The 17292-nt window shown below is 37.0% G+C and overlaps 4 protein-coding genes across 6 annotated transcripts; 2 read left to right on the top strand and 2 right to left on the bottom strand.

Annotated features, from left to right (window-relative positions):
• Positions 1 to 457: 457 nt before the first annotated feature.
• Positions 458 to 3013, bottom strand: LOC147949824 (uncharacterized). 3 transcript variants are annotated; one of them, XM_087457550.1, is made up of 3 exons: positions 2759 to 3013; positions 2475 to 2654; positions 458 to 2379 (listed from the first exon to the last, which is right to left on the bottom strand). In XM_087457550.1, the coding sequence occupies exon 3, from the start codon at positions 1282 to 1284 to the stop codon at positions 691 to 693; it is 594 nt and encodes a 197-aa protein (XP_087313676.1). In that variant the 5' UTR covers positions 1285 to 2379; positions 2475 to 2654; positions 2759 to 3013; the 3' UTR covers positions 458 to 690. The 3 variants fall into 3 exon arrangements, with proteins under 3 accessions (XP_087313676.1, XP_087313683.1, XP_087313686.1); XM_087457557.1 differs by having other exon boundaries at positions 458 to 953; positions 1029 to 2379; positions 2475 to 2776; XM_087457560.1 differs by lacking the exons at positions 2475 to 2654; positions 2759 to 3013 and having other exon boundaries at positions 458 to 953; positions 1029 to 2398.
• A 1946-nt stretch (positions 3014 to 4959) lies between these two features.
• On the top strand, positions 4960 to 8508 carry LOC104767838 (aldehyde dehydrogenase family 2 member C4). Its single transcript, XM_087457701.1, has 9 exons — positions 4960 to 5310; positions 5826 to 5968; positions 6480 to 6866; positions 7139 to 7228; positions 7321 to 7494; positions 7562 to 7699; positions 7785 to 7922; positions 8013 to 8074; positions 8163 to 8508. Exons 1-9 carry the CDS (start codon positions 5211 to 5213, stop codon positions 8434 to 8436), a joined length of 1506 nt encoding a protein of 501 aa, XP_087313827.1. The 5' UTR covers positions 4960 to 5210; the 3' UTR covers positions 8437 to 8508.
• A 1346-nt stretch (positions 8509 to 9854) lies between these two features.
• On the bottom strand, positions 9855 to 10800 carry LOC104789540 (multiprotein-bridging factor 1c). The gene has a single exon (XM_010515224.3). The coding sequence runs from the start codon at positions 10408 to 10410 to the stop codon at positions 9964 to 9966; it is 447 nt and encodes a 148-aa protein (XP_010513526.1). The 5' UTR covers positions 10411 to 10800; the 3' UTR covers positions 9855 to 9963.
• Positions 10800 to 17234, top strand: LOC104789526 (DNA mismatch repair protein MSH7-like). Its single transcript, XM_010515212.3, has 17 exons — positions 10800 to 11381; positions 11522 to 12053; positions 12140 to 12235; positions 12307 to 12362; positions 12743 to 12809; positions 12927 to 13022; positions 13467 to 13598; positions 13702 to 13735; positions 13829 to 13876; positions 14317 to 14516; positions 14599 to 14725; positions 14810 to 15087; positions 15218 to 15412; positions 15745 to 16158; positions 16252 to 16348; positions 16432 to 16559; positions 16649 to 17234. The coding sequence occupies exons 1-17, from the start codon at positions 11041 to 11043 to the stop codon at positions 17165 to 17167; spliced, it is 3360 nt and encodes a 1119-aa protein (XP_010513514.2). The 5' UTR covers positions 10800 to 11040; the 3' UTR covers positions 17168 to 17234.
• The last annotated feature ends 58 nt before the right edge of the window (positions 17235 to 17292 follow it).

Raw genomic sequence — 17292 nt, 5'->3', positions numbered from 1 at the left:
ACATAATTGTGCGCAGGCAAGTTGCCAGGATAGGACAATGATCTGAACCAACCATCTCCAAATAATCTACCTTCGAGTTTGGGAAAAAATCATGCGAGTCCTCATTACCCAATGCACGATTTAGACGACACCGCACCACCTGATTATTACATCGGTTACCTCGCCAGGATAATTGCTCCCCATAACAAGGAAACTCGAGCATGCCGCAATGGCGATTCATAGATGAGAAAGGCACAAAGGAATAGAGTGGACGTAAGTTCCCACCCCGTTTTTCATGATTCCCAACAAGTTCATTGAAGTCACCAATCATAAACCAAGGGTCAACCCGGAAAGAGCCAATATCCAATAATTTGTCCCAAACTTCGACACGGTGTTGTGGAAGAGGATCACCGTAAACGAAGGACAGAAAAACAATTTGGTTTCCAAAAAATGCTTTAACGTCAATAATACGATCAGATTGATATAAAACAGCAAGTTTTATTTCATCCTTATAAAATAAAGCTAAACCACCGCTAGAACCGCGTGGATCAACAGAATACAAATTATTATAACCAAACTTATTCTGGAATTTTTGTAAATAAGAAAAACATTTCTTCGTCTCTGATAAAAATAAAATGTCTGGTCGGTGTTTTCTCCACAAGTCCTCTGTCAGGTCAGTCCCTATGCCCTGACAGTTCCAGCTTAAGATTTTCACGGTTTCGCCGGTAGTTTCGGGAGAGCCACCGTCCCTTTTTTGCCTTGACAACCACCATCCCATGGTTTACCCGTCATCGCAGAATTGGTCTGTTTCCCCACCATCTTCAGTTTATGCCCTTCACCCGCAGGTTTAGACAAAGCCTTAGCTAATAAGCGTTTTCCCGGAGAAGCCAAAGGCAATGGAGCTATCCTAGGACCACTAACACCTTTACGAACATGTGAACCCAAATATCTCCGTCTGTTACCTCTCTCGTTCCCTAAAGTAAAAGCGGACATGACACTACTAACTACCCCAACATCAATGCCAACAGAAACAGGAAAAGAGGAAGTACCTTTCTGGCCGTCCTCATCCCCCTCCTCCATCTTAGACCCTTGACCCGCTAAGAGCTCAGACCCATGATCCTGAGGAGCATCCTCTTCCTGAACAACCGTGGTATCACTCTTAACAATGTCACCTAACTCCCCGTCCTCCAGAAGATCATCTGTATCTTCCTCAAAATCCATAGCCGTCAAATCCATACCCTCTCTCTTGTGGGAGAATCCCTCCAACTCCATATCGACTTCTGAATCTCCAACCACAGGATCCATCACCCCGCTGCCTGTCCCTCCCTGCACAGTATCCTCAGTGGGTAGCTGTTTGACCTTATACAAAGGTTTCGGCCAAGCCGGTCCAGCGACCTTCCTGTTAAGATGGAAGACAGGAGCCTTACCCGACCTCTCTCCACCACCCAAATGAGAATCTCGCCGCACCTCAACCTCATTAGGAGCAACCTCACCCAGATTCCGTTGAGAACCCCAAACTGAACCCTGAGAGCGCTCCTGCTGACGAGTGCCAGAGGGACCACTTATAATACCACGTTGCTGTTGGAAATAACCATAATCACCAACATCCGAAGACTGAAAATCCAAAGCTCTCTTTGCATGCTTCCTTGGCTTTTCCCAACCTCCAACATTATGATGCGATTCTTGCTTGACCAGAAAATGTTGCCTTTGCCCACCTCGCTTATCTGAGTGGTCTTCAGAACCATGACCACTAACCACCTTGTTTAAATCAGGATACAATCTTGTATCATGAGTCAGCTTTGAACAATGGTCACAAAAACCCACCAGCTTCTCATAGTCAAAGGAAACCACCACTTCATCGCCGGTATCGAAAGGGACCACCAGCTTGAACAACAAATGGTTAAAAGCATTGAGTGTAACACAAATACTCCCCGACTCCTCATCCACCTATTGAATCTTGCCAATTTTCTTACCGATTGCCTCTAAATTTGCCACCTCCCAAATATGCATGGGAATCCCAGACACCTTCACCCAAAAGTTAATCGCAGAAGGATAGGAAGAAGAGATGATTGGCTCCCATCTCACCAATGACACCATCCACCCATCAAAATGGTACGGACCGTTCTGTAAAACAGCCTGGATATCTCCCTCGTCCTTAAAGTTGAATTGAAACACACCGTTTCCCAGATCTGCTCCCATCACTTTGTCCTCAAGCTTCCATATTTTTGGAAAATTAGCCACCAAAGACTCTATTCTCTGAACAGCCGGATTCAGCAATCTCCCAATAAGTGTCATCGAGAATTGCTGAATTCTCTGAGCCAGGACCGAGTTTGAGATCTTCACAGTATCAGTACGAACTAGGGAACCCTTGTTCTTGTTTGCCGCTAACTGAGCCATAGCCTTCGACAACAACAGTATACTGAGAAAACTGAAGCGATAAGAAGGAAAACCAAGACACGAAAGAAAAGTACTGATATTTCCAAAAAAACCCATACCAATGAATAAATACTACTTCCATTGCCCATTCACCGCTAAAAGAAGGAGACTCGCAAATCACAAGCCATACCAAATCCAATCTTGCCCTCTTAACTCCGAAGCTTTTCCTTATCATACCCCGAGAAGCAATATTCAAAAAGATATCATACTTGGGGCATAGAGTTATCCTTGCCTCAAACCTTAGAGAATAAATCACCAATCTATCAAAAACCAGATCACAAAATATAGACGAGATCGAGAAAAAACCCGATACTGTCCAAAAACAAGATCCCCCATTACATACCTGTCAATCTCCAAATCCAACTGAATCATGAAATTAGACACCAAAAAATCCAACAAGTCCCACCGACAATCAGATCCGGACAATAAATGCCGAAATCTCCTTCGGCTCAGAAAAGGATTTTCGATCCGTCCAACAAGAGACCGCCTCTCCATCCCTCAGTACCTACACGCACGCCCATATCAAGATCTAGAACAAGCCACCGTTGAGTTCTCAATCACCTTCGTCATCGCTCTCTCGTAGTATTTTTTTTTAAATACAAAATATTATTCTTAGTATTTGTGTATTTATGAAAGGGATTATTATTATTTTTTATTATATTAAAGTCTTTAAGATTAAAAATTTAAAAATAATATATTATATTAAAGTCTTTAAGATTAAAAAGTTAATATAATAATATATTATATTAAAGTCTTTAAGATTCTTTTGTTTTAAGATTTTATTATATGTGAAAAGTTAAAAAAAACTTAATGTATATAATAAAGTATTATATAATTTAATGTATATAATTTGTACGGAATTTTTAATTTAAATTTTTTATTAATAAAAATCATTAAATATAAATATAATCATTTAAAAACTAAAAGATAAATCTTTTACTAATCTATATATAATATAGATTGTCTATTGTTGCAGTTAGAGGTGTCAAACGGCCCGGCCCGCGTCCATCCGGCCTGTCCATAGTGGGCGATTTCTATTTTATGGACCGCAACGGGCCGGCCCGCTAAGCTCGCGGACATAAAAGTTATGTCCAAGCCCACTGCGCTAAGCCCAGCGGGTTAGCGGACTAGCCCGTGGGCCTAAATAATATATTAAAAAATAAAGTAAAAGTAATAAATAATATATTAAAATAAAGTATTAATAAATAATAATTTAAAATTTTTTTAATAAAATCAATGTTTATATTAATTTTATAGATGTTTTAATTTTTTACATTAAATTTATTAGTGTTACCACATACTTTTACAAGATATGTATTTAAAATTATATAAAAATAGTTACATATCTATATTAAATATTTATTTTTATTTAATATTTGAAGATCGTGGACCGACCCGCCAACCCGCAGGTTATATCTGCTAAAACTCGTAATCCGTTTGGGTTAGGCCCGCAAGGCCCGCTTTTTAGTGGGCCTAATAATTAGTGTTTATACCCGCCCCACTGAGGTACTATTTGTGCTAGGTCCGCGGGCATGGAACCTGCTTGACACCTCTAGTTTCAGTAATGTTTTCCTCGCAAATCAATAATATATCACGTGGTAACAAAAATTACCTAAAATAACACTGGAAAAGTAAACAATATTGTCGACAGTCTTTTGAGTTTTTATCCTTAGAAAAGTCTATTCCATATTCATATCCCATAAAAACATTTTCTTAAAAGTTCTAACGTCGAATATCGATCATTGACCTAACTATAGAGATCATTTCAATTTATCGATATCACACATTAAATGCAAATATACAAAGTTTTATTAACAGTTTTAGTGTTATGTCGCTACAACGGGGTTGTCCAAGTGCATCACCTGCCATAGTAGAATTTCTAATCAAGTCAAGAATGCTTAGTTGGTGAAACGGTTAAACCCGATAATAAATATTCATTCAGTAATCCAAGTTACATATTTTCCTAAAGCCTCATATAATATTTTCAGATGTTAATTTTGTGATGCAACCTCAGCTTCGTCTTCTAAAAAAAACATAGTGTACTTTAAATATGTTATTTCTGTCAATATTTTGAGTTAAAAACATTTGATAAAATTGACGAACTCTCAAACTTGTTTTATATATATATTTTTTATCATGTTATAGAATTGTAGCTCTAGTTGATAATAGAAAATTACAAATTTCAAGAATCATTCATTGAGAATTTAAAACTTTGATGAATTAATATTGATTAATACTTCCTCTGTCTCATAAAGATTGATGTTTTGGGATATTGTTTTTGTCCCAAAAAAATTGATGTTTTGTAAATCTCAAAAAGTAGTCATTGAAAATATTTAAAGTTTTGAATTGTTATTGGTTTAAAATTAAATAATATATCTTTAGTCAAAAGAAAAATATATTTAAACTTAATAATCATTGTTTTCTTAAAATATGTAAAAATTTCTAAACATCAATCTATACGGAATAGAGAGTAATTATGAAAATATGTTATTATGAATAATAATGCATTTATTGATAAATATTAAATATCTTTCTTTAATTTATGTGAAAGTCTCAAAAAATTATCTATTCTAATCCAATCGAGAGGGAGTATATAGATTACCAAAAAAAAACGTTGAATCTTTCACATGCACGGTCCTAGCTACTTAACAAAAAACACCACTCTATCTTGGCTGACGTGTGTATCGAGAGGCTTCGTTATAAATACGTAAATAACTTCTCTATGTCCCTTCACGGTCCCTTTAAACAGAAAGAGAGAGAGATAGATATAGAGAGATATTAAGAAAACAAATAATATGGAGAACGGCAAATGCAACGGTGGCTCGACGGTGAAGTTACCGGAGATCAAATTCACCAAGATTTTCATCAACGGCCAGTTCGTTGACGCCGCATCAGGTTCTTTTTTCTTTGTTAATTTCACTATTTGCTTCTTTTATTAATTTCATAACTTCGAACGTTGACCCAAATCATTCCTTTGATTCTGATTTTGGCTCAAATAATTAACTCAAATCCTTTGGGTATATATTACACTTTGGGTAAAAAAACAAGCAAACAAACCGTGGTTGTGATTTGTGAGTACAGTACGGTGGTCCGGTAGATCAGTATTGAGTGGTCTGCAAAACAAAACTATTTAGAAAAAAGGAAAAACAACAAATTATAGTTTTTATGAATAGAGAAACATGTTCCACTATAAAACACGAATACTTTGTTGGTCTACCCTGACATTTTTTCTTCTCCACCACAAGTTTCATCAGTTTCTTCTTTTTCCATTTTTATATTTTTTTCGGAGAAGTCGAGATGATAAAGCTAATGTTTTGTCCTTTACCAACGAAAGAAAAAAAAAGTCATGATTCATATATTGACACGGGTGGTTATGATTTGACATACGTTTGCGTTACAAAAATTTATAGGGAAGACGTTCGAGACGATAGACCCAAGGAACGGTGAAGTGATCGCTCAAATAGCTGAAGGAGACAAAGAAGACGTTGACTTGGCTGTTCAGGCCGCACGACACGCCTTCGACCATGGTCCTTGGCCTCGCATGACCGGCTTCGTACGTTTCCTCCACTCTTTTTTTTTTTTTTTTTTTTCATTATTCTACTCGTTTTAATAATTTGACCGTTTTTCGTATACTATAAAGTTAAACCAATTTAATTGTTAAATTTTTTGCTAATTAATTAATGTGGTCCCGGGTCATTAATTTATTTGTGTCTTATTTTTAGCGAAACTCATTGATTTTGATACGCACAATTCATTAACTGTCAATCGTGTTATTTTATCTAAAGAGAAAAGAACGAGAGAGGTTTGACTTCTTGTGGGTGTCACTTTCATGTTGTTAACACAAACGTGTTACCCATATTAGTTCAGGATAATTCCTAATCAAACTCTAAAGCTTATGATAAACTTATCTTTACATGGTTGTTTGTAATTTGGACTAGTACTCTCTCTATCTAACGTGACGTGACTATTCTTCCTTTCTTTTGTGATATTTGTGTTAGCTATAATAAAAGCATAGCTAGTGTTTTTCTTCACTTAACCAAGTTTTGTGGATGTGATTTGAACAGGAGAGGGGAAGGCTTATGAACAAATTCGCAGACTTAATAGAGCAAAACGTAGAAGAATTGGCTAAACTTGATGCGGTTGACGGCGGAAAGCTATTCCAATGGGGAAAATTAGCTGATATTCCGGCCACAGCCAATAATTTCCGGTACAATGCGGGTGCGGCTGATAAGATCCACGGGGAGACTCTTAAAATGACACGACAGTCTTTGTTCGGATACACACTAAAAGAACCAGTTGGAGTGATTGGTCACATTATCCCTTGGAATTTCCCAAGCATTATGTTTGCCACCAAGGTGGCTCCATCTATGGCTGCTGGTTGCACCATGGTGGTCAAGCCAGCTGAGCAGACTTCCCTCTCTGCTCTGTTTTATGCCCATCTCGCCAAAGAAGTAAGTCCGTAGATTTCAAGCTTTAACTTGTTCAGTATTTGCTATAGTATAATTAGTTAATTAAGACATCAGTTGCTTTAAACGCAATTTATTTTAATAATGGATTCATTTTTTTAAGCCTATAATTACGTAGGCTTAAAACATTTCCAAAGTTGTGGTTTCGTTTAAAAAGCAAACACACTAATTTAACATGTAATTAAAGAAACTTAAACGCAACAAAGACGATAGAAACCTAACAGTCTTTAGACATTTTTGTGTGACCAAAAAAACAGGCGGGAATTCCTGATGGTGTGCTCAACATTGTACCTGGTTTTGGATCAACTGCTGGAGCAGCAATTGCCTCACATATGGACATAGACAAAGTAAGATCTGTCGTCTTATGAGTAGCAGTGACTAGTCATGTTGTTGTGTGGATGTGTAAATCTTGAACCTTCTCTGTATATGTTATGATCAGGTTAGTTTCACGGGATCAACAGATGTTGGGAGAAAGATAATGCAAGCCGCGGCCGCAAGTAATCTCAAAAAAGTTTCCCTTGAATTAGGCGGGAAATCGCCTCTTCTCATATTCAACGACGCTGATATTGACAAAGCCGCCGAGCTTGCGCTTCTCGGTTGCTTCTACAACAAGGTATCATAGTGACCATTCAATGATGATATTGATATGTACATCATGTATTAATTTGGTTGATGTACAGGGTGAGATTTGTGTGGCGAGCTCCCGTGTGTTTGTTCAAGAAGGTATATACGATAAGGTTGTGGAGAAGTTAGTGGAGAAGGCTAAAAACAGGACCGTTGGTGACCCTTTTGATTCCACTTCTCAACAAGGACCTCAAGTAAAGAAAAAATAACTAATCATCTTGATTTGAGTATTACTTAAAAGTGAGATTATGATTTGATTATATGGGTTTGTTGCTTAAGGTGGATAAAAGACAATTTGAGAAGATCCTTTCTTACATCGAGCACGGCAAAAACGAAGGAGCGACCTTATTAACCGGAGGGAAACCCATTGGAGACAAAGGATACTTCATTGAACCAACTATATTCACAGATGTCACTGTAAGTTACACATTCACTAACAAGGGTTAATTAGATGCATCTACAGTTTTAACTATATATGTAACTGTTGTTATTCTTTGTTGATTATAGGAAGATATGAAGATATACCAAGATGAAATCTTTGGACCAGTCATGTCACTGATGAAATTCAAGTAATTAGACCCTATAAACAAAAACTTAACTTCTCTTCTCAATCATTGTCTCGTTCCATATAACACTAAAATCTCTGAAAATTGCTAGGACGGTGGAGGAAGGGATCAAATGCGCAAACAACACGAAATACGGCCTTGCAGCAGGAATAGTAAGCCAAGACATAGACTTGATCAACACGGTTTCAAGGTCAATCAAAGCTGGAATCATTTGGGTTAACTGCTACTTCGGGTTTGATCTTGACTGTCCTTACGGTGGCTACAAGATGAGTGGCAATTGTCGTGAAAGCGGCTTGGACGCTCTCGACAACTTTCTACAAACCAAATCCGTCGTTATGCCTCTTCACAATTCCCCTTGGATGTAACAAAATTGTTTATAACAAAGAGCAAACTTAAGGAATCAAACAATAATAAATCAAGCTTTGCACTTTTTTCTTTACGTTTTTTTTTTTTTTTTTTGGTGTCAAACTATAATAATACTGTTGTTTATACTTTCACTAGATTAAGCCCGCGTATTAACGCGGATATAAGAAATATATGTGAAATTTTAAGTTGTATTCAAATGTTAATTTTTTTTTTTAACCCATACTACATCTTGTAATACAATTTCTTTGTATATTATTACATGATAATAAAATTATATTTTAATTCTATGCAATCAATCCCAATGAGTAACATTTATAATTTTCATATCAAAAAAATGTGCATTATATCAAATTTATATATTACTTAATATTTTTTTTAACTAAAAAATAATAAAACATAATTCTCAAAGAAATAACTGAAAACTAATTTTATCTCATATTTGAAAAAGTAACAATATCTTAAATATATTTGTTTCATATTTTGTAATCTCATACGTAATAATTTTACCACTTGTCCAACTAATTTTAAATAAAATTATACTAACGTTATCATAAATTAATCAAAAATTCAAAGATGTTATTATGAGAGAAATTATTTGAGTATCTACAATCCTTTTTTCTTTTAGAATTAATAATTGACAGTATAATTTATTTAATTATGGTATTATAGTAATTAATTGTATAATTTTCTTAATTCTTTTTCTTATAGAATTAGTAATTTAAAATTAGAATTAGTATTATTTCTATATATATATATGAACTATCTTTTATATTTCATAAATTGTTTAAATTTTTAATTTCTTATAATTTACAAACATATAAAATAAAGTTTTTGTATAACACATGAGCAAATATTTAATTGTTAATATTGACATGTGTCGCAATCACATGAGTTACTAGCTTTGAAAACTAATGCTTATATGATAACATAATATTGAATATGTTATCAAATCATTCACCGATTGAAAAACTTAAGGAAATTATATTAATTTATGATTTTGATTATCTTATTTTCTTATATTATGTTAATAACTAATTTTAACATTTTTTTTTCAGCATCACAAATTTTAACACATTAAACCTTTTTATACTTTATTCACTTTTTTGTATAAATTTCTTTTTTACTGTATGATTATAATAAATAATAATTACAAATATTTTCCTTATTAATTGTACATATTTTCCTATTGAAGTTAGTAATTTAATATATAAATTTTCTATTAGAATTAGTGATATAATATATTACTTTTGGTTTTATATATTTTTTAAAAAATATTAGTTCTAATCCTTTTATTTTTAGAATTTTTTAATATTCCTAATAGTTATTAAATAAATTTTCTTTTCACACATATCAAAATATAATCGATATACTTGACGCATGTCACAACTATATGAATTACTAACTTTTAAAACTAAGATTTATATAATAAGATTACATTTATTACCAAACAAAAACAACAGTTTTTTTTTTTGTTTTTACTTTTTTACACTAGCAAAATACTAAAAAAATAAAACGACAGCGTTTAATCATTTCCCAGTTTTGCCCCTAAGTTTAACACCAAGAACCTTCTCCATCTTCGCAAGCACGGCTTGGTTCGGAACAGCTTTACCATTCTCATATTCCTGAACCACCTGAATCCGTTCATTGATCTGTTTCGCCAGATCCGATTGCGACATCTTCTTCTCCAATCTCGCCTTCTGTATCATCAACCTCACCTCCGCTTTCACACGATCCATCGCCGCAGGCTCTGTTTCTTCCTCAAGCTTCCTCGTGTTAATCACCGGGACCGCCGTCGATTTCCCCTTTTTGTTCGAACCGGCATCGAATTTCTTAACCGTTTGAACCGCTACGCCGCTTCTTAAGGCCGCGTTAACCGCTTTTGGATCGCGTAGGTCTTGGCTCTTTTGTTTTGATTTGTGGAGAACCACTGGTTCCCAGTCTTGAGTCACTGCTCCTGGGTATCTGCTCGGCATTTTTTCGTCGCTGATTGAGAAGTAGAACAAGGTGAACGATGAAGATGATGATGATGATGAGATGAGGAGAGGATTGTGAGATTTTTTATAGACGAAGAAGATTAGTTTCTGGAGAATTCGATCATCTTTTTTTCTTTCTCCATGTTCGTCTCTGGAACGTTATTAAGAGATGAGCTGACGTGTCATCATCTTATTTGATGTAATTCGTATGACGTGGCATTAACAAAGTTGGATTCCGATACACCAAATTATCTGATTGGTTGGTTTTCTTATAAGTTATAATAACTGTAATTTAGCTAACCAAAATTTTATCAAAACCAAACCATTTTGTTTGGTATAGTTGAATCGTGATTTAATTTCGGGTCTCGTGATAACCGAACCGAATTGACACGAATATCAATGCCTATCCAACGGTACACAGTAATAGAAGAGAATCAGACGGTCATCAAAGCTTCAAAGAGTGAACAGTCTAACAAAAAAAAGTAGCCCTGAGGAAGTGAGTGACGTTTCTTCCATTTCGACGACGGGAGGCGAAACATTTTGGCGCCAATCTTTACCCCCTTCTCGATTACGTCTCTAAGCTCAAAACATCGTTTCTCGCTTTCTCTCTCTCTCGCACACAGTTCCAAAATGCAGCGTCAGAGATCGATTTTGTCTTTCTTTCAAAAACCGTCGAGTACTCAGGGTTTGGTTTCCGGCAATGCTACTAGTGGCGGCGGCGACGGAGGAGGATCGCGATTTACTGTGAAGGAAGGGGATGGTAAAGGTGACGCTTCGGTACACTCTGCTGTATCGAAATCGGTGGATGAGGTTAAAGGAACGGATACTCCGCCGGAGAAGGTTCCGCGTCGTGTCTTGCCGTCCGGATTTAAGGCGGCGGAATCCGTCGCCGGAAGTGGAGCTTCGTCGCTGTTCACTAATATCATGCATAAGTTTGTGATGGTCGATGATCGAGATTGTTCTGGAGCAAGGTACTAATCTTCGTTTTCTCTTATCTTTGAATCATTAGCTAGAGAGAGATCTTTTGCCTCTGTAAATAGTAGTATTGTAATGTGTTTGTCAATGTGGAGATTTTGATTACTGCCTTGGATCATTGTTTGAAATGTTACAGGAGCCGAGAACATGTTGTTCCGCTTCATGATTCGTCCGTATGTGTGAAGAAGGATGACAATGTTTTTCCTGAATTTCGTTCCAATAATGGTCAGTCTCAAGAAAGAAGCCATGCTTTTAGCTTCAGTGGGAGAGCTGATATTAGATCAGTAGAAGATATAGGAGTTGATGATGATGTTCCTGGTCCAGAAACTCCAGGGATGCGTCCAAGTGTTTCTCGTTTGAAGCGAGTTTTGGAGGATGGAATGACTTCTAAGGAGAATAAGGTCCCAGTATTGGATTCTAACAAAAGGCTGAAATTGCTTCAAGATCCGGTTTGTGGAGAGAAGAAAGAAGTAAAGGAAGGAACCAAATTTGAATGGCTTGAGCCTTCTCGAATCAGGGACGCTAACAGACGACGGCCTGATGATCCCCTTTACGACAGGAAGACCCTATACATACCACCTGATGTTTTCAAGAAAATGTCTGCATCGCAAAAGCAATATTGGAGTGTCAAGAGTGAATATATGGATATTGTCCTGTTCTTTAAAGTGGTTAGTGGATATCAATCTTGTGTTCAATTCATTTCCTGAATGCGATTCGGTCACTACGCCTCTGCATAACATTATGTTCTTCTCAGGGAAAATTTTATGAGCTGTATGAGCTAGATGCAGAATTAGGTCACAAGGAGCTTGACTGGAAGATGACCATGAGCGGCGTGGGAAAATGCAGACAGGTAAATTATTGAAACAACTGGCCTGCTTGAATTATTGTATCTATGAATTCTGACTCCCCCTTTTGTATCAGGTCGGTATCTCTGAAAGTGGGATAGATGAGGCTGTGCAAAAGCTATTAGCCCGTGGGTAAGGGAACCATCACACTTTATGGAATATGTTTACTGCTGTTAAGATTTGGAAAAAAATAAACAGAAATCACTTCAGCCATCATCAGTTAGGATTCTGAGAACCTAGGATGTTTTCTTCTTCGTTATCATTTATAAGAAGTCTTCTCATGGAGGAGTAACAAGCAAATGTTGCACAATATTTGTGTGCTCAGCCAACCTTTGCTAGTTCATTATAGCAACAGTTATAGATGATACATGTTTACTTGTATGTGGTACACTCATTTGTGTTGAAACTGGATAGTTATACATGCTTCGAATGGAAACTAGCTTGCAGGTTCGTATGTTTTCCTATTCCACTGATTATGTATTGACACACTCACTCGTTGTTTCTTTTGAAAGATATAAAGTTGGACGAATCGAGCAGCTAGAAACATCTGACCAAGCAAAAGCCAGAGGTGCTAATACTGTAAGTTTTCTTGGGACAGGTCACGATGGTGTTGCAGATTCTTCTTTATCGTTTCTTTTTCTGTATGCTATTTCTATGCCGTAATTAACACAATTGCTATTCTGGTCTGATTATCAGATAATTCTAAGGAAGCTAGTTCAGGTATTAACTCCATCAACAGCAAGCGAGGGTAGCATCGGGCCTGATGCCGTCCATCTTCTTGCTATAAAAGAGGTTTGTTATTTATCTTATATGTTAAGGTCATTCGACTCGTGGAAAATCACACTCTTCTTTAGCAATCTTCCAACAAGAAGTGTACGGATTTGGGATCGGAAATTCAAGATTTGCTGCTTTGTTTATATACAAGAGGTTCCCTTGAAATTTTTTTGTAACCTGCAGACTATCTGTTTAAGAATCTTTAATGTGAAAGAGTCAATCTATTTTTACTGAATTTCCTACTTTCTCACAATGATCATAGTTTGCAATTGCATGTCAAGTAGTCTCATTCCTTGTTACTGCATCCCCCTCTATCTATAATGACAGTTATCTGTGTTGTGTTTGTCTTGCGTACCGGAGAAAATGATAGATGATCAAGCCTTACATTGCCATGATAAAAGTAGCCTTTCGTTTCATTCCTAATGGTTTGATGTCAATTTTTCTTCTGAATCTTGATTTTAGATCAAAATGGAGCTAGAAAAGTGTTCAACTGTGTACGGATTTGCTTTTGTTGACTGTGCTGCCTTGAGGTTTTGGGTTGGCTCCATCAGCGATGATGCATCATGTGCTGCTCTTGGAGCTTTATTGATGCAGGTAAGCAAGTGTGTTCTGTATTTTAGCTGTACCATGTGACTTCGTGTGCATATATTTGGTTTGTAGGAACTAATTATGTATCACCATTTGTTTTTTTTCCCAGGTTTCTCCAAAGGAAGTGGTATATGACAGTAAAGGTAAACTGATTGTGTAGCTAGTTGTTTTGTCAAACAGAATTTAAGGTGAATGACTCTGGTTAATTTAAGTGCATAAATGTTTAAATATTGCAGGGCTATCAAGAGAAGCCCAAAAGGCTCTAAGGAAATATACATTGACAGGTACTCTTTCAGTAGGAAACCTAACTGAAATTTTAGGAAAACATGTGTTATGAACCTCTTTTATTGCTTGTGAATTAAGAAGGATAGAAAGCTTAGCTCCCTCTTAACCCCTTTTATTGTCCTTTTATTAATTGATAGAGACCCTTATATAGGTTTCATACAACTTAATCATAACCCTAATGCATAAAGGAATCTACTCTAACGTATAAAAGATATTATGAAAACCAAACTCATAAATAAACCACTAATTAATTATAATGTCCTAATCATATCCTAATCAACTTAACCATAGTCTTGTATCAACATGCTCATACTAGATCATCATGTAGTCTCGGTGTGCAGATCCGTGCATGAAAATCTGTCTTCTTTTAGCTGCTCACCCAATGATAAATATCTTGAACATTACTAATGCATCTGATGTTTATGTTTCAATTTAATAGGGTCTACGGCGGTACAGTTGGCTCCAGTACCACAAGTGATGGGAGATACGGATGCTGCTGGAGTTAGAAATATAATAGAATCTAACGGATACTTTAAAGCTTCTTCTGAATCATGGAACTGTGCTGTTGGTGGTCTAAATGAATGTGATGTTGCCCTTAGTGCCCTTGGAGAGTTAATTACTCATCTGTCTAGGCTAAAGGTGTGTTGGCTTGGTTAGTTTTTGCTTTTCATAAGTTAAGAAAAGGAACTCTTCATAACTTACCGTTTCTATCGTCTTGCAGCTAGAAGATGTACTTAAACATGGGGATATTTATCCGTACCAAGTTTATAGGGGTTGTCTCAGAATTGATGGCCAGACGATGGTAAATCTTGAGATATTTAACAATAGCTGTGATGGTGGTCCTTCAGGCAAGTGCATCTCCAAATATTCTAAACTTGGTAGTTGGTACCGATCTCCAGTAAGTAATAGCTGATTTGTGTTTACCTCTGCAGGGACCTTGTACAAATATCTTGATAACTGTGTTAGCCCAACTGGTAAGCGGCTCTTAAGGAATTGGATCTGCCATCCACTTAAAGATGTAGTAAGCATCAATAAACGGCTTGATGTAGTTGAGGAGCTCACAGCAAACTCAGAAATTATTGAAATCACTGGCCAGTATCTCCGTAAACTTCCAGACTTAGAAAGACTCCTCGGACGCATTAAGTCTAGCGTTCAATCATCAACCTCTGTTTTCCCTGCTCTTCTGGGGAAAAAAGTGCTGAAACAACGAGTAAGTATGCATCACATGTTTTTTAAGTAATGCCTTCCATGATTTGTTAGGGATTAAGCATTACGAGTCTAGCTTCTATTGCAATATGTCTGGTTAACGATGACATTTCACTACACTCATTGCACTGCAGGTTAAAGCATTCGGGCAAATTGTGAAAGGGCTCAGAAGTGGAATTGATTTGTTGTTGGCTCTACAGAAGGAATCAAATATGATGATTTTGCTTTGTAAACTCTGTAAACTTCCTGTATTAGTTGGAAAAAGTGGGCTAGAGCTATTCCTTTCTCAATTCGAAGCAGCCATAGATAGCGACTTTCCAAATTATCAGGTGCACATCTATCTTGCATATTCATATTTGGCAAATAAATGACTGTCACTGCTCAAAGACATGCTTCCATGCTCAATAGCCTTAATCGACGTTCATTTATTCTTAAATTTGCTTCAGCATGTGCATTTATTAGCAGATAAAGTTGTATAGCTTGTTAGTTGTTAGTTTGTTCATACTGTTAATATCATGTGCATATGGCTTAGATCTGAACCCACAGCCCGGGGTTACTAAAAGAATTTGCTTTTTGTTCCTGGTTTTTTTTTTGGAATACGAGTTCAGTTTGGTATATGGTTGGATATGTATCTAACTTGCACTTACTAATCTTGTATCAGAACCAAGATATGACAGAAGAGAATGCTGAAACTCTCACAGTGCTTATTGAATTATTTATCGAAAGAGCCACTCAATGGTCTGAGGTTATTCACACCATAAGCTGCCTAGATGTCCTGAGATCTTTTGCAGTCACTGCAAGTCTCTCTGCTGGAAGCATGGCCCGACCTGTTATTTTTCCTGATTCAAATCAGAATCAGGAAATACCAGGGCCAATACTTAAAATCCAAGGACTATGGCATCCATTTGCAGTTGCAGCTGATGGTCAATTGCCTGTTCCAAATGATATACTCCTTGGTGAGGCTAGAAACAGCAGCAACAGCATTCATCCTCGGTCGTTGTTACTGACAGGACCTAACATGGGTGGAAAATCAACTCTTCTGCGTGCAACATGTCTTGCCGTTATCTTTGCCCAAGTTTGTACACACACTTGTTTCATAAATCACTGTTTTTTTCTCTTCAAGCAACCATTTTCTATATATGACAATAAGTTCTTTTTTCATGTGCAGCTTGGTTGTTATGTGCCTTGTGAGACATGTGAACTCTCCCTTGTGGATACTATCTTCACAAGGCTTGGCGCATCGGATAGAATCATGACTGGAGAGAGTAAGTTTGTTTTCACAAATTACTTCTTGCTCAGTTATGCGGATTGGTGTTTGAGTTGAAATAACTGGTTTTTGTTTTTGTAGGTACCTTCTTGGTAGAATGCACTGAGACAGCGTCAGTTCTTCAGAATGCAACTCAGAATTCACTAGTAATCCTTGACGAACTGGGCAGAGGAACTAGTACTTTCGATGGATACGCCATTGCATACTCGGTAACCTAATCTTCTCCTTCATCCAATACTCGTTGATTCAACAAAAACATGCAAATCATTTTGCTGAAACTTGTCGAATTATATATCAGGTTTTTCGTCACCTGGTAGAGAAAGTCCAATGCCGGATGCTGTTTGCAACACATTACCACCCTCTCACCAAGGAATTCGCGTCTCACCCACGTGTCACCTCAAAACACATGGCTTGCGCATTCAAATCAAGATCTGATCAAGAACTACGTGGCGGCTGTGACCAAGACCTAGTGTTCTTGTACCGTTTAACCGAGGGAGCTTGTCCTGAGAGCTACGGACTTCAAGTAGCCCTCATGGCTGGAATACCAAACCAAGTGGTTGAGACAGCATCGGACGCTGCTCAAGCCATGAAGAGATCAATTGGGGAAAACTTCAAGTCAAGTGAGCTAAGGTCTGAGTTCTCAAGTCTGCATGAAGAATGGCTCAAGACATTGGTGGATATTTCTCGAACATCCCACAACGACAACACCGTTGTCGAAGATGACCATGACATGTTGGTTTGCTTATGGCATGAGCTTAAATCTTCTTACTGTGTTGCCCAAGTGAAGGCGGATAACCTAACACCTCTCTCTATCTGAAGCTCGTTAAGTTTACTGATGTTTCGTCCTCTTGAAAAATGCTTAAATATCAAATTTATTTTCACCAGTAGAACAAGAGTACAAATGAATCTGCCAGTTTGGCTATGACTAGTAAACAAGACAGA

The sequence above is a fragment of the Camelina sativa genome, chromosome 1 (assembly GCF_030686135.1).
Source record: "Camelina sativa cultivar CO46 ecotype springtype chromosome 1, ASM3068613v1".
Lineage (NCBI taxonomy): Eukaryota > Viridiplantae > Streptophyta > Magnoliopsida > Brassicales > Brassicaceae > Camelina > Camelina sativa.
Note: the sequence above shows the minus strand (reverse complement) of the source record. Positions and strands in the feature narration are given on the sequence as shown.

Coding starts and splice junctions, on each gene's coding strand:
- LOC147949824 (XM_087457550.1), bottom strand. CDS start 1,284: ATGGATCCTGTGGTTGGAGATTCAGAAGTCGATATGGAGTTGGAGGGA.
- LOC104767838 (XM_087457701.1), top strand. CDS start 5,211: ATGGAGAACGGCAAATGCAACGGTGGCTCGACGGTGAAGTTACCGGAG. Junction 7,229..7,320: donor CACATATGGACATAGACAAA/GTAAGATCTGTC, acceptor TGTTATGATCAG/GTTAGTTTCACGGGATCAAC. Junction 7,700..7,784: donor CTTCTCAACAAGGACCTCAA/GTAAAGAAAAAA, acceptor TTGTTGCTTAAG/GTGGATAAAAGACAATTTGA.
- LOC104789540 (XM_010515224.3), bottom strand. CDS start 10,410: ATGCCGAGCAGATACCCAGGAGCAGTGACTCAAGACTGGGAACCAGTG.
- LOC104789526 (XM_010515212.3), top strand. CDS start 11,041: ATGCAGCGTCAGAGATCGATTTTGTCTTTCTTTCAAAAACCGTCGAGT. Junction 12,236..12,306: donor GCGTGGGAAAATGCAGACAG/GTAAATTATTGA, acceptor CTTTTGTATCAG/GTCGGTATCTCTGAAAGTGG. Junction 14,517..14,598: donor CTCATCTGTCTAGGCTAAAG/GTGTGTTGGCTT, acceptor ATCGTCTTGCAG/CTAGAAGATGTACTTAAACA.